We start from the raw sequence: 25,162 nt of genomic DNA on the forward strand, positions 1-25,162 counted from the left end.
CACCATGTCACTTAAGAGGCAACATGCTTCTCCCTTAGAAATAAAGAACCCGGATGCAAGATCAACACAAGCTCTTCATGTAAGAACAACTTTTAACACACTGACACACATACACACACACACACACACACACACACATACACACACCGACACTAATTGTATTGCCTTATCAGTATCTGTATTCAGGAACACGTGCAACCGTGAGCACGAGTCTCGCATAAGCACAAAGCCCAAATCTCCACCGGTGACTCTTCCAGGCGCTGAAAAATTCAGCTCCTCCAATTTATTTTCCTCTCCGGCAACATCCCTCTCAGATACCCAGAGGAATGATTATAATTTGAATTTTCCAGTCGGAGCCGAGCGGCAGATTTAATTCATTTAAAAAGTCTGTCAGATTGGGACTAAAACATGCAATATTACTGTCAGGAGCCCATGAAAACGCACGGCTCGGACACGTGATTTCTCTGTAGATACAGTGGCTAGGTACTTGGCTATTGTGGCCTGTTCTGTTAGATTCTGGAGGCATGGTGCTTCCAGGATGGCTGTGTTCCTGCTCTTCAGACCTCTCCATCCACAGACAGGAAGAGAGACATGGAGACTCTGGAGATGGGACATCTTTATGTCTTTAATGAAAGCCTGAAGAATATGTTTTCCCGTACACCCCCCCCCAACACCCCACATTCCTCCTTCTCCCCCCTCATCAGGGACAGGCGAGCTCCAGGGTTCAGCTCCATTTCGGGGGGCCGTCCCAAGACAGACAAGCGGGGGGGGGGGTTCACAGCAGGGCCCGGCGAAGACTGACAGCCTGTCACTCTGACGTCTTACTCGATCCCCGTTCCCGAGAAAATGAATGTCACCGCGGCAGGGCCGTGTTACGCGACTGTCATCTTAGCGCCGCTCACCTTTTCTCCAGGCTCTAAATAACATTTCGCGCCTACCACCTCGCGCCGGACGATTCGTACGGCGGGTGGGGGGGAGGAAGGAGGTGGGGGGGGGGGGGGGGGCGCTCAATAGGAAGACTGAAATGTCATAATGAAAATGGAATGCTAACAGCTTCTCTCTCCACCCTTCTCTACCTCCCTCCCTCCCTCCCTCTCTGTCCTCCAGCCACCTTCTCCTCCAGAGTTTTTAATCGAGTGACAGGGTGAGAGGGCCACCCTGCCCATTAACGTCCATTAGACTGGGGCCCACATCTCATCGCAACGGCTCGCTTTTTTGGGGTCTTTTGTTTTTGTTTTTTATTGCTATCATTGCCATTCTTAGTTCAGAGAAAAGACAAACTATGCCACTCATTCAATTGGTTAATTAATTAACTGGTAATGAGTACTGTATCAAAGCAGTGTGGGGTAGTATGACGATTTAATTCACTGGGTTGAAGGTTGCAGATTCAATTCCTAGTTGGCTGTACCCTTGAGCAAGACACAGACTAAAAATTCAAGGCTGTAAAAATGGGCAGCATATTAAAAATTAAGCAGTGCAAGCCCTGGATGAGGGGGTCTGCTAAGGAAAAAAACTTTATAATACGCTCTGTATGTGTGTATATAGGAATCTATCTATTTTTTGCTCTCTCTCGCTTATCTACATACATACATAAATACATACTTACATGCATACATAAAATATGCCACACTTCACCATTTCATTGCATTGGTTTTGTCTCTTACTGCTGCCACAGTGACTAAAGTGGATTTTCTCTCCCTCAGACTCTCAGAGATGAGAATAAACTGCATTTACTCCCTAGCTGTATTTTCAAGTCCAGGCCTGGATGCTGGTGTTAAACAGAGGTGACAATAAAGCTGTACACACACAAGCTCAAGCGGCCCTCTGCAAGAGGCTGATCCCATGCAGATAGCACAGGGAACACATTTTGCTGAGGCGCACCCCACACTAATCTGTCTGAGGAGCATTCTACAGCATTACCACCAGCACTCCACTTTATCTGCCGGCCCTGATAAGGTACATCTTTATTAAATTCGCTCACTGAGAGAGTGTCAGTCAAGGAGAAGGAATATGCCAATAACAGAGGAAAATGAACGACTGCTCACCCCTCCCTCCCCCCACCTCCTCCCCAAGATGGTTCAGTCCCAAGACTGAATGGCGAATGCAGGCCAGGGTGTATCTCTGCGGAGAATAGTGGGGACATGTCTATTCTCCGCAGTGGGAGAAATGGGAAATGGCTCAGAGTTGTGTGGGGTGAAATAGCTTTCCTTTCATTACCCACGAGCCCTAGACCATCTGCAGGGTGGGGCGGGAGTGTTGGCGGAGCGCTAAAGTCGGTCCTGTCCCAGTCCAAGAGCTCCCCTCTCCGAGAGTTTGACAGCACTGCAGCCGAGAGAGGGCTCTGCGTTGTTCGAGCCAATCAGCTGCCCGCTCCGCTATGTAGGTCAAGCATCCGACACTTGGCTTTTGGAGTATATCACTACGCTGCAAGACTAGAAATCAAATAGATTTCCCAGCATGACTTTAAAGACTCAGTTGATACAGTTATACATGCACACACAAGCGCACTCACACACACTCACACACACAAACACACACACACACTCTAATAAGATAGCATACCCCTGACACTAACAATAGTGAACAAGTAGCAGGATTTGCAACCTGACAAAAAGCGTATTTACAGGCTTAGACAAAAATACCATACTTTGCATAAACCAAATTATGCCCATAAAAAGCGAGGCCTTTGTCAGAGTCCTTATGAGAAATCCACCATGCAAAGTGGTGGATACAGAAAGCCCCGGAGCAGTGAATCACATGTACTGCACTCCTTTGTCTTACTAGTCCTCCAACTGCCTGAGCTGTCATTAGGCCCCGCAAAGACTGACAATGGACTCAAAGTGGCGCTCTGTGTGCTCCTGATGGCTCCCAGTGATGGCAAGCAAAGGGTTAATGCCTGCTTTGTGCTTTGCAGAGGGGTTCAGGGGCACGGCGGGGCAGAGTGCTCCACTTGGTGACACCGCGGTCCTTTCAGCAGACAGGAGACGGGCATTCAGCGGCCTCATCAGATCTCCCTGTCCTCTCCTCTCTTCTTCTCCGCTCCTCTCCTCTCTCAGGATGCTTTATCCACTCCCCACTGCCAGCCTGGGCCCAATCCAGGGGGAGGCCAAGAGAGGGCAAACCCATTTTTCTAAAAGATGCCGCTTTAGGAAGCTACTGCTAGTCCACGGCAGTCCAAATCAGATGCTGGGCATGTTGGTTCTAAGTCGTGCCTGTCCCAGTTCCATATATTCACACTCATACCAACGCAGGGCCTTGCTCTCTCCCACACTGACCTAAATCAGGGTCTGGGGATGGAAAGAAACCCCGAAAATCTTTTCCCACAGCATGTCATGTCTCAAAACTACCACTAGAGGGCAACAAGCCTAGATAAGTACAGCACTGCTTTGTTTTAAGGAGGCCTGATTTCAAGTGGAAACAATCCATACCTGCTCACATGATTGATCAAGTGGTGAAACCCATTCACACAACCACCAACACACTGCTGTTCATTGGAATCAAATTCATCAAATTTGCTTTCACGCTTATAAAAGGCTGATTCTTGGAGGTGGTTTACACTGTACATGGAGTTGCAGTGTTTTTCTCTTTTGCATTGTTAATCATTATTAGCTGCTGGCTACTTGATGAATCTACTTGGTGACTCATTTCAGCAATAGAACAACTATCCTATGCATTCCTCCCATCTACACTCCTTATTACTTTATTGGGAATTTACTGGGTGCCGTGTGTCAATAGGGGTGCGGAGGGTAGGGGGGATTTCACAGGGGCAAGAGGGGGAAGAGGGTGCAGTGAGAGGGTGTAGAAGCTCCTGCACTCACATATCGGCTGAGTATCTCGCGGCGCTCCTGTGGGTCATCCAGCATGTTGACGGACAGGTCAGAGATGGAGACGGCCGCGGAGGCCGTGAGGGTCACCAGAAGCACCACAGTTCCCTTGTCCTCCTCCAGGGGCAGGTCCAGTTTGTGGGTGTGTTCCTTACTCAAGCCCGACAGGTCCAGCTGGCATCTGAAACAGAGGCGCACACACACACTTTACTGAACCATGCTAACATTCAAGCCTAGAGAAAATCTAACCCTGCGCTCACACCGGCAGCGACGACGGAAGTGACCGGAAGTCATTCATTTCCAATGGTCGCTGGGCGACGCTGAGCGGCATGGAGAATCTCGTTGCCTGTCAATGCGATCGCTGCGACTTGGCGACTAAAAAAAGTTAAGCAAAGTTCAACTTTATGCAAATGAGCAGCGACACAGTCGAGCGACGGCCAATCAGGGCAGATGTACACCTCTTATATTCTTTCGCGGTGAAACGTTTTCTTAAACTTTAGTTCCTATATTAGCATTTTAGTTCCCATAGCGGCGATTGCGAAAGCTAGCTACTTCACGGTCCATGGCGAAACGGTAGTGTTTGAAGCAAGATCACAGTCTTTATAGGAAAATAAATTCCCTCCAAAACATATTTTTCAGCGGAAATGCACCTGATTTGTGGGTTCACGCATATATTGGGCAATATATTAGCCTAATATGCCTGCCTTTAAGAAAATACGAACATACAACTCTACAATGAATACAGCAAAGACAATGTAAATATAACATATAAATAAATATAAAATATATTATATATTTATGTATTTATTAGCATATACATTTTTTAGAAAATTTATATATCTCCTGTCAACACATTTATAGCCCACTTCCTCAAAACTACGTTAGCAACGCCTACAAGCTGGCTGCAGCAAGCAACAGCGAAACAGCTGCTAGCTGCAGCTAGCGACAGCTACACAGCGACTTGGTGACGTACAGCGATAAATTCGCTGCCGGTGTGAGCGCAGGGTAAGGCAATCAGTGGTATCAGTGCATACCAAAAAATCAGTGGAAATCATGATCATTAAAGGCCCTAGGTGTTCTGTGATGGAATATGACTAAGGACACATGTCTGGTTGAACATACCACTCATCCATGACATCTCCTTGGACCTTGCTGCGGTATGTCCAACTAACTACTCTCCCTGCATTTCACTTTCAAATATTTTAGACCACTTTTGTTCCCCTGAGAGCAAAATGCTCTCTTTTCAATCTGTTAAACTTTATTATCTTTCTTTATTGTCTAGTTTTATTCTACTGTAGTGATCTCATCCACCTGATGACTGACTCTGTCGAGGAAAGTGCCAGAGACAACCTTTCGCTCCTGCCTGGCCAGCATCACCTGGCAGTTCAAACGCTTCACACCCAGGAAATGACTGCTTCTTCTGAAGCAATGATCCGTAAAGACCCATGGAGCAGCCTCTGTAAAATCAGCGCTCAGGGACGACACCGCCGCTGGAAGCTTTACAACCTCCCCGGACACGCCCCCGCAATCCATCACGCACAGAGCTGGAGCGGAGAGCGCGCCCTGATTTATGGAGTCACCGTTCAGGAATCAGCGCACTTCCTGTACAGCTTCCTGATGTATACCCCGCGTGCAGATAAGTGTGAAAACAGACGTCCAGACAGATAAACTGCCGCGCAGTAAAAGCCAGCGTAAGTGACACGCTGCCCCAGGGGGCTGCACTGTGGAGAAGCAATAGTAAATCTCACGCCTCAGCAGAACACGCTGGGGTAGGAAGTCAGTGGAGATTTGGAGCTGTCTGAAGGGGGGGGGCTGAGTCTCGCTGAGGACTGCTGTTTACCCTCATCAGATGCACAAGTGCACTTTCATTGACGAATGTCTACAGCTGAATTCTAGTCTAGATTTGAGACACCCATGAGGAGTCTTATGTAGCAGCTATAGGCCTACTGTTTATACCTTAAATGTTACAGCTGCTTTTATCCCTGACTAAAAGCTATACACAAAGCAGCCTTCACTTAGACTGAAACGAAGCGAGGTAAACTCTTCACACATTTCTTCATTACATTCATTTAGCAGACACTTTTATCCAGAGCAACTTCCTGCACAAAAGAACAGAAGTGTATCCAGTCAAGCTGAATGAGCAGTGTTGGACCAGGCTAACAACACTCCCAGACCAGTGAGTATAAGCATAACACTATTCAAGCCCTACCACAGGTTAACTTGTGCAACCTAACTAGACAAGGGAGGTCAAGTATAATACCTTACATCAGTCACTAGAGTGCAGAATCCAAAACATGTTGCAATACTACACATATTTCTGTTGTCCTGACCCCTGTGGGGAGTTCATTCCACCACCGAGGGACCAGAGCAGACAAGGATTGTGTCTGAGCTGACACAATGGCACAGTCAGTTGCACCATTGTTGCAAAGCGTAGTGATCTTGGTATAGTGATCTTCAATGTAAGCTTTCTTCAATGCTATTACAGATTACACTTTCTATTAAGTTCATGTTTACATGTGTTAGGCATGCGGTTATGTGCACATTGTGTTGTCACACGCTAGTCCTTTAAGAAACCTAGTGCTTGTAGTGACACTGAGGTGACAGAATGGCAGAGGACCCCACACATACACACATACACACAAACACACACACACACACACACAAACACACAGAGCAGGGCTATGGGACACAGCAGGAGCCTACCTGCCAATGAAGTCATCTCTCTTGCCAGCGTCTTTGTCCCAAACAGTGATTTCGAGAAAGCCGCCATTCTCCTCATACAGGTGCAAGTCGAACTGCTCCCTCCACTGGGGGTTGAGCGTCTTAGGCACGGTCTGGGGAGCAGAGGACGTGCACGGGTTTTTCGCGGAGTGGGTGGCCATGTGGGCACACGGTCATGTGACAGTCTATTCCCATGCCCTCTTTTAGCATATTTCACTTTCTGAATGCGCGTTGAGTGCTGTGCCATACACCGCCGAGATGAAGATTCAAGACTAAAGGTAGGAGGTCTCCTGCTATAGTAAATGCATATTATATTGCTGTTTGCTGTGCACAAGGTAAGTTTTAGATAAATTGCAATCTTTGCACAGTGCTCTGCACTTCAGTCTATGAATACCATGCATTCTACTCAGGTAGTAATGACCTTTTTAATAATTGTGAACTACAAGACTTTCCACAGTACTTGCATTTGGTAAACTGGCATTTGTTTTAGTATGTTACACAGCATTCTGTGTGCAAATCACATGTATCTCATTGCATTTTTCTTTACATTATTGGCATTTAGCAGACAGTCTTATCCAGAGCAACGTATATCAGTTACAGTTTTTTTACAATATTATCCATTTCTACAGCTGGATATTTACTGAGGCAATTGTGGATTAAGTACCTTGCCCAAGGGTACAACAGCAGTGCCCCAGCAGGGAATCTAACCAGAAACCTTTCGGTTACAAGTCCTGCTCCTTAACCAGTATACTACACTGCCTCTCACTGCTGTATCTCTTAATGCTTTATAAGTCTTCCTGGGTAAGCATAAGTTAAGCTTTTGGAGAGGACATCTGTGGAGGCTCAAATCCATAATATAGCAAGGGTTATCTGTAGATAAATCTCATTGAACAAACACCAAAACCGATGAACGTGCGTCTCTATTGAAGAATCACTGACGTGAGAAACGGTAAGGTGGCAGTAGCCACGGTGACAGCAGGCGGGACAGGTGAAGAGGCAGCGGCAGCGGTACCTTGCTCTTGTACTTCTGGTGGCCGAGCCGGAACTTGACGTAGGGGTCGCTCAGGCCGTTGGTGTCCATGGGCATGAGGTTGCGGCCCTCGATCAGGCTGATGCTGACGATGCCCCGCCACAGCTGGGACTTCCTGTGCAGCTCTGACAGCCTCAGACTCTGCTGCTGTTGCTTCCAGGCACACATGCAGTAATGCATACAGCGTAAGAACAAAGTGCAGAGAACACACACACACACACACACACACACCACAGAACAGCCTCAGATAATCACATCATTTTTCAATCTTCACTACCCGTTTGTTTTTGTAGTATGCTTACGTCATGCTTTACACTAACTTACTTGCCTCCTTTAATATCGTTGCTGGTCCTGGGCTGAGGTCTCACTTTGCTGTTCAGGGCTGAATTTAGCCATGGAAATCAACATGTACTACCTTGCAGTAATAAATCTCCCCTACACATTAATCAATATGATAAACAACACAGGGAATACAGTTGACTCTGCAACTGAATCTCAGAAGAGAGGCAAGTGGATTTGATTGAGTTTGTGGCATTTCATGTAGTGCAAAGTGAATCCTTAACCTCGAAAGAAGAAACATGGGTCTTGTTAATTTAAGTAAGAAGAGTCTGCATTTGTTTGCCTAATAGAAATATTCATATAAGTCCTCTCCTTAGCTCTATTTAGAAACTAATTTGCATTGTTTTGTTGGAAAAGAGTGAACTCTCCATGCAACACAGGGCTTTGATCTTGAGCTAGGCCCAATTCCATTTTCTTAAGACGTTAAACAATGCGGATGGTTCACTACAGCGTAACAAGCATATTAAAAAAAAAAAAAACACTTTCACAGCCACAGTCAGTATGTACATATTGACTGTGCGAGCTCCTTTTCAAAGGGTAAATTAACTGAAGGAGACAATTTTGTTGATGATTAAAAAACACTACCCAAGACTTGAATTTGCTGAAAGACACTTGCTGCAATATGGAAGATTGATATATTTCAAGAAAAAGAGAACAAATCACTTATGAAGGAATGTTAACAGCTATACATATTTGAGAACTTTCCAGACTTAAAGAGACTACAGTCTGGAAAAAGGTGTGTGTCAGTGTGTGTGTTGAGTGGTGCAGCTCCTGAGTCCAGGTATTGTATTTTTGTCATTGTATTATTTGAATTTGCATTAAGGCCACCATATACGGCTTCATTAAAAAAAGATGTTTAAAAATAAACATTAGAGTTCATTACAGTTAGCTAAGAGGGTTTTAGCCTTCATGTAAATTCCCCAGTCACATCCTGGCCCAATTCAGAGCTTCAAAGACCTGGTTGAATGTCTGCGCAGCAGGGTGTCCACCTTCCTCTGTGTAGAATCGCTTCTGCTCAGTTTCTGACTTACAGACACTGCATTACCACCAAAACTTCCATACTTACAACCATCCAATACCCTAGCGGTTACCAGAAAGTGATACTGTAAGTGATGGTTTCCCAAATGATAGATTAGAGCAGCCTCTATTTGGCCTGTATTTTAGATAATATTTTATATTAATACACCACTCTGTTATGAAGTGACAAGATAGGAGTAGCTGGGGGAAAGAAACTGTGGCTAGCTTTTGATCAAAATCGGCAAAAAAAAGAAACACAGTCGAACAGTGATACGAAGCCGCGTGATTTTCAAAAATGAGCCACAGCGCTCCCGGGTGTGATCCTGCACAGACCGGAGAGGGGCAGGGGCTCATGCCCTCTTCACAGATGGGGACAAGAAATGGAGGAAGGGTTCGCTAGGCAGGCAGTCAACAGCCTGACAGGAGGCATGCCTCCCAGGTTCTACTGAATGTGATCACTGCTGTTCTCTGTGGGCAGAGGTCAAATTTCAGCCAGCAGGTAAGAGACTTATTCACCTCGGGTTCAATCTGACTTAGACCTAAGCCTTGTCTCCTTCCTGCCTTCCTTTGTTTTAACCCACAGGTGACCATAAGCGAAATGAATCTCCTCTTACACCATCTTACACCTGTTACACCGGTGTTTATCAATCCTACTCCTGGAGGCCCACTGTCCTGCATATCTTCCATCTATCCTTGCTCCAAACACACCTGATTAACATTAGCTCTTTATTAAATCAGGTGTGCTCAGCTAATCAAAAGTGCCACTGATGAGTTCAGGGGAATCAGTGTAGAGCAGGGAAAGATGGAAAACGTGCGGAGCAGGGGGCCCCCAGGAGCAGGATTGAGAATCAGTGTGTAACACCATCAATACCTACCTAAGAGAACACTCTTCACACACAAAGCACTTAGTTTACCGCTTTATAAGTCTCTTCAGTATTCCACTATGTTTACTGCAGCACTATAGACAGCTTTTTTCAAACATTCTACTGACATTTTTGACATCTGTACTGTTGTATGTTTCACATGGCCTCACTGTGTGCATTATATGTAATAAATGGCAAAGGGAACAGTGTGGGGGGTAATGATGGAAAGATCTTTGAAGATGACCATATGGCATAGGGTGAGACCAAGGGCCATATTGCAGAAATGTCCACACTGTCAAATCCTATCCTATCTCACAGAAGTGTGCCCTTACAGAACAAGAGAACATTCTCCTGTCTCAACTGCACTTAGAGTAATGCATATTACAGAAAGATCTTTCTAATCTCAATTTTTTGTCCTGAAGTGAATTTGCAATGACAGATCATCTCAGGAACTGCTTGTAAATTGATCCAAACACCAAAACCATCCTTGTACAGAAACGCACAAGGCAGTGCAAATGTCTAACTGGCCTTAACGATTCATCATGGTGGCGGGAATAAATGGTCATAGACAAAAAGCGTTATTATTGGTTAGTAAAGTTAGTAAAGTTAAACACCATGCATCTTAGCCAGCTTAGTCATTCTTAGCCTAAGAATAAAGGCTTAATTTCAAGGGAGTTTTCAGCAACTGGAAAAGTTTCACAACCAATGTTTACAGCAATTTAACAAAAAACCTTAAGCATACGAGACAAGACAGGATCTGGAGGTGGGACGTTCCTCTGGAACACAGCCGCCTGGTCTTTATTTAGGACACAGCACAGGGGGAAGCACTTGCTGTGTATTACCTTACTGGATCGTTTCCAGCTCCGTCTCAAAAGCATGGTCTGTGAAGGAGACAGAGCAGTGTAATTATGCCTGGCAGTATAAGGGGGGAGAGAGGGAGGCAGCGGTTAAAGGTCGGCCCAGAAGGAACAAAGTCTGGCACAGCCATCCAAGAAGCAATGCATAAAGTACATACTGTACGCAAACCCAGGAATGCATGTGCACTTACTGACCCATGCTCTGGAATCACACTTATAACGGTCTATGATTGGGAACTGAAATTACCCAAGAATCTTAAAATATATATTTTTAAGAAAAGCACCTCTTTAAGCTTGCCTGTTTCAGCTCTACAATTCCAGTCAATGATTTTTTTTTTCCTCTCAAAATACTGAGAATGACTTCTGAATGACCTTCTCATCACAAGTACTTTCTAACCGACTCAGAATGCTGCTGACTTAAATTAGAGAAAACAGCAAAACGTCCTCTCATGCAAATGCTCAAATTTGACCTTTTATTGCTTTTTTTTTTTTGTCTTGCAACATACAGTGTAACTGTAATTGACATTGAACACAGTATGACCAAATAATTATTTACTATTTTGGTCTCACCACTAGATGGAGCTGTACATGACAAACTGCAGTACAACTAAATATTTGAAAGGAGCCCAGAACAGCCACAGGCTGGCTTGCTGCAGCTACACTGTTTGTGTGGGTAGATGTTGTTTTATGAACATTATCCTTCTGTTGTGTATTCAATAGCTCGGCCTGTTCTAATAGCTATCTTATTTACTTCAGTGTGATGAATCATGAGGAGCTAGAGCAGTTTTACACTCCTGCATTATGCATTTCCTAGAGATGTGCCAAAATATAGCCTTCATTCAGTCTGTTTTAACAAAGCAGAAGAGAAACTCCATTTCCCATCATACCCAACTTCTGACAAATTGACTATCAAAAGTAACACTGGAAATGATGGAGGAACTACAAGCTAGTTTCAAAATACAAAATACAGCAAAGAAGGAATAGCTATATTTAACTATGTTTATTTAGTGCTTGCAACCTACTGAGTACACATTAGGGGCTAGCTGCGTCTACATGGACGCTAGCTGGAGGGACTAAAGAGGCTACTGGTGGTGACCAAACACTACGACAGGACTCACTGTCGCTACGTAAGGCCTCCAGCGATGAGCTTTGAGCCCTGTCTTCAGCTGGGGAACACAGTGAGATTGCACAACTTGCAGTGATCTTATTAATCAGACAGGGTTAGACATGCACTTAATTACACTCATCGTTAAAGACGCCAGCCCGGCATGGTTAGGAGCACAAACAGACTGCTGGATCTGACGATTTGTTGAAGCCATGCTCACAGCGGGACATGAGAGCAAAATAATGCTTGAGCTGAAAGTCTGCTGAAAGGGTTGATTAATCCCTGTTTGGACGGGGAGGAGTCAGGAGTGACTGAATGAACATCCACACAGTCTAGACTGTCTAAGAGAAATGACATTTACTTCTATTCTACCCCATGTTCTCTGGTAGGAGCTACATATTCATATATCCAAAATGTCCCGCATCTTCCCCTGCCACTTTAGATAAGACAACTCTTCACTTTTATGGAAATCTTATTTAAAGAGTGCGTAATGTTTGGTTGTGTGTCTTCTTATGGATGGTGTATGTATGCAGAGCGAGCCGACCAAGGAAGAGATCGAAAAGGACCTAAGCACAGCTCTCCGAGTCCTTACCTCTTCATTTAACTCTGTCAGCTCATAACGCAAGAGCCAATCATTCGGCAGACAGAGGGGAAAGGGGAGGGGCCTGAGGGGGACTTAAGTACAGAGCGTGATGCACTTACAGCTTCTCTGAAATCGCCCTCTTTTGGCGACAGAGTGACAGCCAGCTCCAGCGTCCCGAGGTCATGGTCGGGATAGTGGGGGTCTTTCAGATCCAGCGTCACATCTAGTGTCCTGTGTCAGCATGAGGACATGGTCGATGATACAGACATAGTCAAGACACATGGTCACACTCAGCATCTCTTGCCAAGGCTTTATGAGCTGGTTTGGGATAACTGAGTTACTGTCATCTTTCACGTTAATACAATCACTTAATTGTAAGCAGGCCTGTATTAACATCTCATTTACCTACCCTCTTTAAAAGATTGTTACTTGATGTCATATTAATTACTATGTATAATACAGTGTACAGTATACAGTATTTCTATGTATAATACAGTAGTTGTGCATGTTTTACCCTTTTTTATTCTCAAAATATATTCAATTGCTAATTCAATATTTAATATTCAACTCATATACATGTTAAATATTTACAATTATATGACCAGGGGTTCAATGTCATTTTTTTCTCCATTTTAAGGATCATTTCTGCAATATAAACATATACAGATTATGAGAAGATGAAAGGAGGTTTGAAGGAGATGCATGGAAAAGAGTCCTGACAGACTATTTAAAAAGTACCTTTTGTGCTCCAGAGAGTCCAGGTACAAGTAGGCCGATCCCATAAAGTCATCTTGAAGCCCAAAGTCATAATCAAACACCTGCAGCAGAATTAAATACCATCAGTCTTTGGATGTCAAAGCTCGTGTATTTACATTTGTTTGCTTGATCCATTTACCAACAAGAACAGAGCCTTTAAACTTTATCTAGTCTGGGGTCTGTTGAAGGGAATAGTGGCTTGTGTTAGCAAAGTTTAGCCAATATTTCCACCAAGGTTACAATGGTAATGGCTATACATTGCCACTAGAGGGAGATGGTGTCAAGCAGATCAGTCATCGTCATGGATTTTGGGGAGTTTTTGGTCATATTTAAAATGCTTCCTCACATTTCAATTCAGGAAGGAAAGTAACGAGTGCAGTTACTGTCTGTAACTTACAGTACCAAAGAGCTATCCCATGACTCAACAGCAGATTGAATAGAAAAAGCACCTCCAAGAATAATAGAATGCTCTCTGTTCCTTCTTTAGAAGGTTGATTAAAAAAAGAAGGGTAGTGATTAGTTTGGGTAAAAGGGTACAACACAAAATGGAGGGGTTATGCTCTCAGGACAGCCTGATCCACTCGACCCTTGGGACCTTCAGAAATTATGAGCTGCAGCCTCAGAACATAGTATCCACCAGAGGGCTCTAGTGAGCAACGCACACAGTGCTCTCCCCAACAAAAGGGCAAAACAATCCACTACCAGACTAATTACAGGATGCAAAGCTATTGCATATTTTATATTTGGACCCCCAATGCCAAGGAGTAAGATATCTTTACAACAGACCTATGTATAATTCAAACTTCAACACAAACTTCATAGAGTGAAGGGCTCAACACTTGCCTGTATAGTGGGGGGCAGAGAGGATCGGACAGTCCTGCCTGCTGTAGGGATCACTGTTCCAAACTCTTACCTTGACATAGAGAGGCTCCCGAAGGCTGTCTACCAGCAGGGTGACTTTCTCGTCCCACACTGGGTTCAGGTTCTTATGGATGGTCCTGCTGCGAAACACTTCTTTCCCTGCGACTTTGAACTTGACATACGGATCGCTTGATCCTGAAAAGGAGAGGGAGAGAGCCAGACACAGATTGCTAATTTTGAGTAAACTGTATTAACAACACTTAACACATCAGAGTTAAATCAGAAAAAAATGCAGAATGTAAGCACCATGACATAAAAAAATGCTGCATTAATACTACCCTGGCAGGTCAAAATCCAAAAGTAAGGACAGTTTTCGATCTTGGCTCAAACACAGCACTCCTTTTCACACCTCATACTTTCTGAATTTAGGGAGAGAAGGACAAAGAGTCAGGGAGAGAGAGTGAGACAGAGAGACAGAGAAGAGAGGGATGAGGCCCCAGTGCACTTCAGACATTCCTGAAAATGTAGGAGTGCAAAATTAAGCACAGGGTAATACTATGTTGCTATGGTGAACAGAAAACAAGGTATCCACCCTGACATGAGGTGTGATGGTCAGGACAGAGAGACCAGAGTCATACATTTCATCCCAACCAAACCAGCTGTCACAGAGGTACTAGTGGGATGCTATTCATCTGAATAGTAGTAGCCTTTCTTTAGAATATAAAGGGCTAATATCATCAGAGTCATATAGCGCATATGGGCACTGTACCATATGTACAGAGAAAAACAAGTATTAGTTACAAAATCAATTATTTCAGAGCCATTTACAGTAATTCCTAGTATCCAAAACCTTATCTCTCTCAGACACCCCATCCACCATGATGTGAGAGTTCTAGTTTGTTCTGTTAATGTGTGTGCGTGAGTGAGCATGACTGCGAGTGTGAGTGTGCTTGTGTATGTGTGTTGACAGCAAGCAGAGGCCACAGCAAACTGTGATATTCTGCCTTTAGTCATGTGATGCAAGTGAAAGTCATGTAGCTTAGGGTGCATTCACATTGGCTGTAACCAGCCAGCTCATTATACTTATGATGCAGAGCTAACAGCCACACACTGTATGTGCTTCGGGCGGTTAGAGCATCATTAGCCAGCAGTTCAACTGAGTCATGGGATTAGCTTGGTTTTATTTTGCCTCAATTCTAAACCATACACAGAAAAGCCATTTAAAATCTGACATTAGCAACTACACTACACAATTACACTGGACATTGGACATCAGCAGTCAAGAGATGTTATAATCATCAGTCTAAAAAGAGGATCACCCAAGAAAGACACCCTGACTACTGAAAAATCAGTGAGTGTCACCCTTTCTCCTAACATCATTAATTAAACATCAATTGACTGTGAAGCTGACTGCTACATCAGAAGTAGATAAAGCCTGCTTATTTCACCATCACTCTGCAGATAAAATTGGGAACATGACTTTCAGCTTAATATTACTCATTACTATATACAAGTATATTAACAGATTAACATAAATTTTATTTTAAAAGCCTGATATGGGTTTAATCACAACCTATATTTTGGGTTTCTTGAATGGGCAGATTTAATATGGATGCTGGGAAAAAGCCATGGCTGTCTACAAACTCTAGATGGCAATACCTTGCTGCAATACCCCTGCACCAAGGCAACATGTACTCATTTCTAGTGGAGGTAACGCTGCAGCATGGAGACGAACTTTGCCATTGTAATCCTAGTTTCCTCCTGCTGACCTTTGGTGGATTAATGTTGACTGCTCCATAAATGAAACCGCTCCGCTAAGCTCAGGAGCCCTTGCCACGGCGTGTGGAACAGAGATATTCAAGGTGGTCCAGAAAAGTGGGTCACGGCAACAGCAGGATCATTATAGAGGCATGCTTATACACGCATGCACATATGCACACACACACACACACACACACACACACACACACACACACACGCAAGTGTACATACAAAAAAATACACACATACCATACAGTATACACACACACATGTGTGTGCACAAATACACGAACACGCGTACTGTAAAGTACACACATGCACATGCAAACACACACACGGACACACACATGCACCAACACATACATGTATGCACATTTACACAAGCTTACACACACTATTCACATGCCCACATACAAACACACAGGCACATACAAAAACACAAAAGCGAGCAAGCAAGCACACACACACACACACACCTACCACTCTCAGTCAAAGAGTCACTGTAACAAGTCTTTGTATGAATATTGACTTGTCTTACCTCAGGCCAGACAGTATGTGAATATATTCTGTCAATGTGATGTTATTGTGTGGGAATGCAGTGAAGAGCTGTTTGTAAGAATTAAGTAATAAACAATAATACAATTCAACTGCTTTCCAAAAGGTACTGGACAATTGTATTATGTTCTCCTTTGATATAATTTAACAATATGCTCACCAAACAAAATCGTTCGTCAGCAGTGACATGTAATTAACTTCAAAGCCAATCCAATCAGGCTTTAAAGAAGTTTTGCTGCTTCTGTTGACTACAGACACCATGCACAATAACCTTCACTCAAAATTACAACAAAGAGGAAACCATACAGGGGGCAGCTGGAATATCTGCATATTCAAAGTGATTCATAAATCCCAAAATCAAAGTATACTTTTCAGTAGAAATCATCAGAAATACTTTTCTGTGGGAGGACTAATCAAGGTAATAGGAATACAGGGTTTTAAATTCCATGCAAGCCTAACTTCAGCGTACAGTTCCACAGGAATCACTCCTCAGATGTGCAGACACACACTTCCCACAATCCTCAGCTGTAGATAGAACAGTGCTCTGCACATAGTTTGTAACTCATTGTAACTTTTGGGATGTACTTGCTGCAAATAGTTTTCACAGTACAGAAATGCCTTATGACTACATGACCCGCAGGTTAGTGTAGAGCATAAACAGAAAAGTATTCAAGTGAAGCAACCTAAAACTTCAGACTGATGATCCGTGTTAATGACTAAACATTGCACTGATCCAAAACAGTCACCATTTATTAGCTCAGTAAGTAAACAGAGTAAACAACCTCTCCGCTACAGAACAAAACAGTGCTTCATCATGACTTATATCCAGCATGTGCGGTCGCCAGGACCTCAAGAGGTGACAGCAGAGATGTCATGTCCAGAGCCTGATCTGTCACTCCCAGAGCTGCCGGCACTACCACACACCCTGACTGCTGTCCGAAAGCTTTAATGCCAGGAGGCTGGATTATAGGAGTGGTCAGTGTAACAGAGAAGCTTCTATGTAACCACTGTTCTTTCCCACAATGCATTGCAACTCATACAAGATTGCAAGCGTTGTGGACTGTATATGTGTACTGGATGTGCAAAGAACAGCATAATCTGTAGAAATACAGACATCTGTTACTGTTATTCTAGCCTCCACAGACACCCCTGTCACAATGCCATGCCTGATTTTTCCAGAATAGCTCTCTTCATCTGAAAATTCACACCTCTTCCAGCCACTGTAATGCTGTAACTGAGGCTAATATCCCCAGTGTTACCAAGCTGTCACAGTAGGTCACTGTGTGTAATGCGATGTGATAGCCTGGAACTACCAGGCCTGGCACTCGGCCCCCTTAGCAATCCAGCTCCCCCGACGTGGATCAGCATCACCATACACTAAGCTCACACCCAAGAGAGGACGCACACTTCAGACTGCCAGCTTGTGGGTAGATGCATTCTTTAACTTCACAGCAATGATGGATTAAAAAAATGTATAGCTTGTAACCATCACATTATGTTTACATTTTTGTCATTTCATAGATGCTTTTATGCAGAGCAACTTACATCGGCTGCAATTTTTCATGTTATCCATTTACAGGGTTGGATATTGACTGAGGCAATTTAGGTACCTTGCCCAAGGGTACAACAGCAGCGCCCCAGCAGGGAATCAAACCAGCAACCTTCCAGTTTCTCATTATCATTGCACCACACTGCCAAATCACAAATGCAGGAAAATGCTAAAAAAAAAAAAAGTTTAAAAAAAAAAACTACTTTAGTGTAACACTAATGGGGACAGTGATTGTGTCCCATGTTATTTTAATATTCACTGGGCATATTTACTTGCTAATTGCCAGTTCAGACTTGGGAAATCTTAAATAATAAGTTTTTGCTAAGTGTTATGTCATGGGAAACATTTACATTTAAATGTATTCATTTAGCAGACACTTTTATCCAAAGCAACATACAAAAGTGCATGAACAGGTTGCACTGATTGGTTAATTTGTATATTATTCACCACACACTTCATTTCATGGCTCCCAAAACAGGACTGCATTGTGAAAGGGGGATGGATATCTGCACCACACAAGGCCTGCATGACTCCTGCAGTGTGATCATATCTTTTGCTTACACTGCTGCTCTACTGCCAATTCATACAATTTCACAATTTATTAAGCCTGAAGTTTCAAAAAGGCCAGCACCCACTGGGGTTCAAATGGCTGAACTTTCTGCGTCACTCCAAACAGACACAACCCAGCCAAAATCTGGATTTGAATTGCATTGTCACGACTGTAATTTTGGCACAGTCTCCTGTGTGAGCGCTGTTTGGTTTATCATCTGAGGATACCTTCATACAAGTGGCAAGCAAGATAAATAATTAGCTGGAAAAAATAAATGGATTTTAAATTGCCTGCCCTCGCACTTGATCACTCCTCCTCTCACTTGAAAAGAACTGCTTATTTTCTAGCTCCAGGACAGTAATTCTCTCATAAATAATGATGACGGGGATATAGATGTTCCTTCATTATTTTTGATACTGGGGAACCAGGCTCCCAGGTAATTATTTTACATGGGGTCCAGGTCTGAAGTGCCCATTTTAGATGTTGACATCATTCATAGATGTCACGCAGCAGACTCACACAGAGAGACACACAGCCTCTTGATGGATGTCTGTGAGATTAAAAAAAAAACATGGTGCGTGGAATTGTGGGAAAAATCAGAGCACTTCTGGAACAGCACTGGTTAGATAAGGCCAGAGACAGGCCAGACTGGTAAGATTGTAAGGATAAGGATTAAGTCACACTGGGAATCTCCATACCCACTGTATTCTATACGGCCTGCAAATATAATCTTTCACCACAATGCGACTGCAGCATAGCTTAGTGTGTAACTCCTCTATGGCCAATGGTGTGACCCCATAGAATCCTGCCCAGATCTCAGCTCATCCCCAAGGTGAGGCAGGCTGGTTCTCTTCCACGGTGAAATAACTGGGCCAGGAAGCTGTGCTGTGTGGTTGTGGAGGTTGCAGGTTCAATCCCCAGACTACACGGGCTGCAAAAGCTGTGCTTTCTGAGCAAAGGGACAAATGGTCTCTGCTCTGTTACTATTGCTGTTGGTGCTGAGTGTGATTTTACTGTGAAGATTCAGTCGCTAAAGAGGATACAACAGGAAAACATAAAATACTACCTATCAGTCATTCTGCCCACGTCAACCCCAAACCCCAAACACATACCCCCCCACACACCCACACACACCCACAAAAAACTGCCATAGCAATGGGGCACAAACAGGGCAGTGCCTCATGTCACAGGACTCTGTAGATCCATGACAGAGCAATATTTAGCACCTGCAATCCAGCAGTTTGACTCCATGAAGCAAAACCTCCAGTCTGTAAATTCTGTTAAAAACGACATACGGTGTATTATCCCCGCGGTTCCTCACAGTTTCTGCAGTCCACCAAAGTGTGGAAGTGTGCTATAAATTCACTGCATGCTGTACTGACAGCCCAGGAGAAGAGAGCATCTTCCTCGCTCTCTGCTTCAAGTGAATTTAAGAGGGTGAAGTGTGAATTAGTGTAACAGGGAAAACAGTCAGTTAATGTAAGAAAATCAACTGAGGCTAATTACTTTTTGTATGGAATATATTTACATTTATTCAAATTCAAATGAAGCCAAGACACTCCATCACCTGGTCGTTTGCATAAATCTTTGTTAAAAGGAAGAACAGCCCATTTTACAAACAGTACAGTTCAGGACAATGAAATGAAATATTTTTTCATTCTTTAAAAATGTCTTTTAGAGAGTTTTGTCTTTTAATTTGCATTTTAAATAATTAGTTAAGTTTACAGATTACCACATGTAAGCATATTACAGAATGTAAAGAAACTGTTAATTTGTTAATTGAAAACTGTAAAATCGTTAATTTCCTACCTGCTGCGTGACTGCTGATAATGGTAAACAGTGCCGGTACTGACAGGGCGCAGGGCTTGTAATGCAAGATTGCTAGTTCAATTCCCAGGTGGGCAAATACTGTTGTGCTCTTGGGGAACATACTTAACCTGCACTGTGTCAGTAAATACCCACCTGTATAACATAAAAATTGCAAGCACTGTAAATTGTTCCTGATGACGTCATCTGCTCCCAGGTCATTTCGTTTTTCTATGCTTAGACAGTATGCTTCAGAATACCCAAACTGCAGTCCTGTCCAGCAAACAGCCAAAGAAGATCTAGAAGCATAAAAGAGTGATGCTCCATGGGGGATGTGACCCCATCTCCAGCCATTTGAAGTGTAAAATAATCTTGCTCCATGAGCCCAAGAGAATTGCTTCTCCAAGGAGATCAAACCTCCGACCTTGTGATCACATTCAGTTCCCTAATCACAAAAGCTGTGGAACACACAGCCAAAACGCAGGAAAGAGGGTGTCTGAGACTGAAAAGAACAGAGTCAGTCGATGAGAGAAAACAGAGGATGTGTGCGCGTAAGCTTCACCGCTATTACTACCTCCATGAGATTACTCCGGAAACACCAGGAAAATCGATTCACCATTAGAGAACAAGAAACCACAGTGGTCTACAGGGCCCACAGTGACAGATCACGTGTCTGTTTTTTTTCCCCCTCCATGTACAGGCCTGAGGTCAGCTAACACAAAAAACAGCATCTGTTCTATAATGAAAGTGCAATGTCCGCTCCTCTGTTACAAGCTACAAACTACTTCACACTCTTGTTTGCTTTCTGCTAGCATGTAGCTATCAATCAATATCCATGTTTTGTCTATAGTGTGCACAGTTGCAGTTGTGCATATAAGAACTTCAGACATCTAACACTCATTCTAAAAAGGTTACTTTTTTTGACATGATCCTGCTTTACCTGCTACAATGCCCCTCTCATTATGGGGGTTGTGCACATAATTATTCTGTTATTCTGTGCACATAATTATTCTGTTATTATATTGTTATTCGTTTAGGAGGCCAAGCCCCGAATATTTTCGCCCTGAAAAAGGAGGTGTTTACAGCAAAACAACAGACAGACTGTGTAACAGATCGGAACTTGACTTGCAGCTTCCGAAGGTGTGATAATATTTATTTATTATAAAGGTAGATATAACCTCCCCAATCTACCGATGCTGATTTCCCTTCAAAAAAAAGACAAGCCCCAGGTAAACTTGACTTAGCCCCTGATCTTTTCAATAGCTAGAAACGCCCCTGCTTTGGACTCTTTCCCTTCTGCTACTTCTGGAAAAAAAAATATAAAATCCAGATTTGGCCACTTTGGAGAGGATGATGGGAGCAGCCCACAGACCAACTGTAGATTATGGAGAGCCAGGAGTGTCTGCTATGGAGCAGTGTACTGAGCGTCATTGATTATTAACTTAAAAGCAAATTTGAAGTAGAACAAGAATTACAACTTGAATTTCAGTCTGAAAGTTAGCTGGCTTCTTAATTGCCCCTTTGTTAAATATCACCCTGGGAAATCAGCAGTAGAGCTTTGTAGATATTGTCTCAGGAGGTGGATGGTAGAAAATACCTTCAGGGGTCTCATTTTTCATTACTGCGTTATTCTCTCCATGTCAAAGGTATTGAACGCTTACACTTGCCAAGTTGAGCCACCGCTCTTTTTTTTTCCACAGACATCTGTTACAATGCTGCCACAGACATTACAGTCACAGGCACTGAAATGAGACAAAAGGCTTGCCATTTTCTGAGTGATACTATTACACCTGCTGGATTGTCCTTTGCCTACCTGGCTGAGATACTTGCCATCTTAGGTTACCTTAGTGTAAACTGAACACCCACTTTTTAACAGAGCAAACAAGAGTCACATTACAGTGATTGGGGAAGCTTATGTAATGATGAAATGCTGCCAAGCGTACATTACATCATTACACCTCCATGCTACCTCACACCCACCTCAAGCACACCCCCTGATTTGTATTAATTTGGAATAACAGCAAATTGTACACTGATCCCATCACGGGCAGAGGTGACTAATTCCTGCTAAGGTTCTGCCCCTGACCATTGGCCAATTGTACTCAAGCACAGGGTATTCCTCCAGCATGGAGCTTCTCACCTGCACTGGGATTGTATTTCCCATTTAACTTTGTGGCATTGAGCTCAAAACTTCAAGACATTTCATCCACTCCTATTTCGTGCCTTTCAAGCTGCAAATGTTGGCTCCTTTATCTACTGGAGTAATTACAGTAATTGACACAGTATTTCAGAGCAGTGTCCATTAATCTGATTTGAGGCACCGTGCTGTTGATATTAACACAGAGGCAATGAAGTGGCTTTTAAAGAATGAAGCAAAGTGTTGTGCTTTATTTTGAACTTGTGTTTTATTGGAAAAAGCAGGGTTGTGGAAAAACACAGACTACAAAATCTGGAAAGATACCGCACATCAGCAACAGAGGAGAGAAGGCACTCAACTAAATGATCTCATCGTCTTTGATGAGGCACCTGCCTCTGGTGAATGCGTAATTTTCTAGACTGCATTGTACGCCTCTCAGGAATGCTGGAGATAAAACGCAGAAACACACATCATTAAAATGTCAATTCATGGTGAATATTAAAATACTGTAAGAGGCAATATTCCATCCTATGACCGGCCCTCTCATAAAATATCTATGGACCCACAGACTCCAAAGTAAAAACAATGTGATTATAATACAGTTATTACATATGCAGATGTCATCTCAGCATCATTAATTATGCATGTGTGTGAAAGGCACCAAGGAGGCCATCCCAGTGAAAGTGAGCTAAATTCATGTGTGGGTGCCTTATTTACATCTCACCAATCCAGGCCTACAGAGTGTTCCCTTTACAAACACACTGAAATGATTCTCTGTGTTCTGTGTGTGTAGCCCCTTGCAGTCTGCCCACACCCCGCTTTAATCTCCACCTGTCTGTGCTTCTGTGAGAAGATGAATCGCCCTTCATAACAATACAACGTTATTCAGCCTCAGATATGGGCTGTGACCTTCCAGAGGAGGACGTGACGCTAACACCACAAGGGGTTAATCGAATCAGTATCCAGTGTACGGTAAACAAAGTTAGGCCGGATTCCTGAAACTGCAATTTGTAACGAGGATGGAAGTGCTGGAAAACCACAAACACAAACTGACGGATACGTGAAACTTGATCTAAAGAGTTCTTCAGCTACACATCAGCCTGTTACCACAGAGGAGAGCTGCTGCGCAGCTGCCCCAGAAGCTGCACTCCAGAATGTAACATGACAGTGACTTTGGAAGGACTTCATTATATTCATTAGCAGGCACCATTTATGAATAATTAGCCCCCTGAGGAGTCAATGTGGGCAAAGGGGTTCCAATTAGCCAGTGTAATGATAATAATAACAATATCCGTATCTAATATTCAGTCAATGCTTGCTGAGACTGCCGCCAATCAAATTAGGCGACGGGAAGACTAGGTCAGTTCCTTGAGAGTTAAGCTCCATTGCTTGCACTATATGATTGCAACTATAATGATTGTGTCGGCCCATAAAAATGGGAACGGAGACCATTTACAAATCAAAAACTTTTTTAATGCCAGAAAAACCTGGCACACAGCACACCAACAGAGCCTCAGCAAGATAACTACAGTAACTGCTCATCTCTCTGCATCCACTGACCTGTATAACATAGAGCTGATTAGACTGGTGTGGCTCATTAAACAACAGGTTGCTTCTCACATGCATTCCTCACACAGACAATTATCCAATTAGAACACAGAACTAAGGATCCTGAAGACACATTCAAAAACAAACATTCAGCCATTTTAATGACTACATAATTACATTTAAAACCAGTGCAGTCAATGCACCAACACTGTAGATTACCAGAGGAGTTTGAGGCACAGATGTTCCACCAGGGTATAAACTATTTCAACCAAGTAGGTGAAAGGGAGGAAGGGGACAGAGGAGGCCAGACCACAGTGACAAAAGACAGCGAATTCTGCTTCCTTCCTGTTTAAGCGAATATGCAGGTTTGTGATGCCTGAAGAAGGTGTGGCAGCCTCTTCTTGGTCTCTGAAGCGGGATGAGTGAAATCACAAAGGTTGGACAAAGGCTGAACACAAGAGACCATAAGGAGCGTGAGCATGACCTGAAACCTATCAGTTAACAGCTGAAAGATGGTCCAACCTTTGCCTGAAATTTACCAGTTAACAACTGCAAAATAGCTGTGTTCATGGCTGTGCTTGGGGAGTGGCTGTAGCAACTGCATCACTGAGGTTCACACAGAAGGAGGTTGAAATACAACACCATGGGAATCACCATGGAGAGCGAGTTCAGGGGAGAAGGGGGATGGGGTGGGATTATAAACATGTCATGTCAAGAATGTCAAGAGTGTCCAAACATCCTGTAACAGCAGCCCAGCACTGTGATAGATATGTCACCAAACTCCTGAGCATCCAGACGTTAGCTTTTCGTACTAAAAATATCTGAGTGAATCAGGTTCCAGTGTACAGGTTAATCTCTTTGTTTTGTGCAGACTCTCAAGCCACAGTAAATCATAAATGCAATCATAATCGAATGCAATCAGGGATGGGACACCCTTTGGCCCTCTGATGTAACCTCAACCTCCTGTTCTGACATCTCATTACTGTGTCTGTTTGGATGTGGACATGCAAACAGAGACACAGAGACAGAGCCAGACGTAATCCCCTCAGTAATAAATGGACTAGTGAAACTACATTTCTCCACAACTCACATTGCTCACCCCAGCCTGAAAATTCAGGGTATGTTGCTAATTTTCTGCACACCTCAGATGAACAAATTCTTTCTTCCAACCCATTTCAAAATTCGAGTCAGTTGTGACATTTCTAAGGGAAAAATTCGGATAACAGGAAGTACCATGACAAAAGCAGCATTAACCGGAGAGAATCAGCTCAGTGCTTATGTTTTTGGGACAAGAAAATAG

General features: G+C 43.4%; 1 protein-coding gene across 2 annotated transcripts in view; it reads right to left on the bottom strand.

Moving 5' to 3' along the window:
* The window catches only part of mctp1b (multiple C2 domains, transmembrane 1b), a 112,067-nt gene that overhangs the window by 45,619 nt on the left and 41,286 nt on the right, over positions 1–25,162 (bottom strand). Inside the window, exons 3-9 of one of the 2 annotated variants that reach the window (XM_036528561.1) lie at positions 14,009–14,151; positions 13,078–13,157; positions 12,459–12,570; positions 10,637–10,675; positions 7,558–7,728; positions 6,528–6,658; positions 3,819–4,005 (exon numbers count right to left, since the gene is read on the bottom strand). In XM_036528561.1, the coding sequence (XP_036384454.1) occupies positions 3,819–4,005; positions 6,528–6,658; positions 7,558–7,728; positions 10,637–10,675; positions 12,459–12,570; positions 13,078–13,157; positions 14,009–14,151 (863 nt within the window). The remainder of the gene's footprint in view (positions 1–3,818; positions 4,006–6,527; positions 6,659–7,557; positions 7,729–10,636; positions 10,676–12,458; positions 12,571–13,077; positions 13,158–14,008; positions 14,152–25,162) is intronic. The other variant, XM_036528562.1, reaches the window with a different exon arrangement.

Source organism: Megalops cyprinoides, chromosome 5 (genome assembly GCF_013368585.1).
Source record: "Megalops cyprinoides isolate fMegCyp1 chromosome 5, fMegCyp1.pri, whole genome shotgun sequence".
NCBI classification, from domain to species: domain Eukaryota; kingdom Metazoa; phylum Chordata; class Actinopteri; order Elopiformes; family Megalopidae; genus Megalops; species Megalops cyprinoides.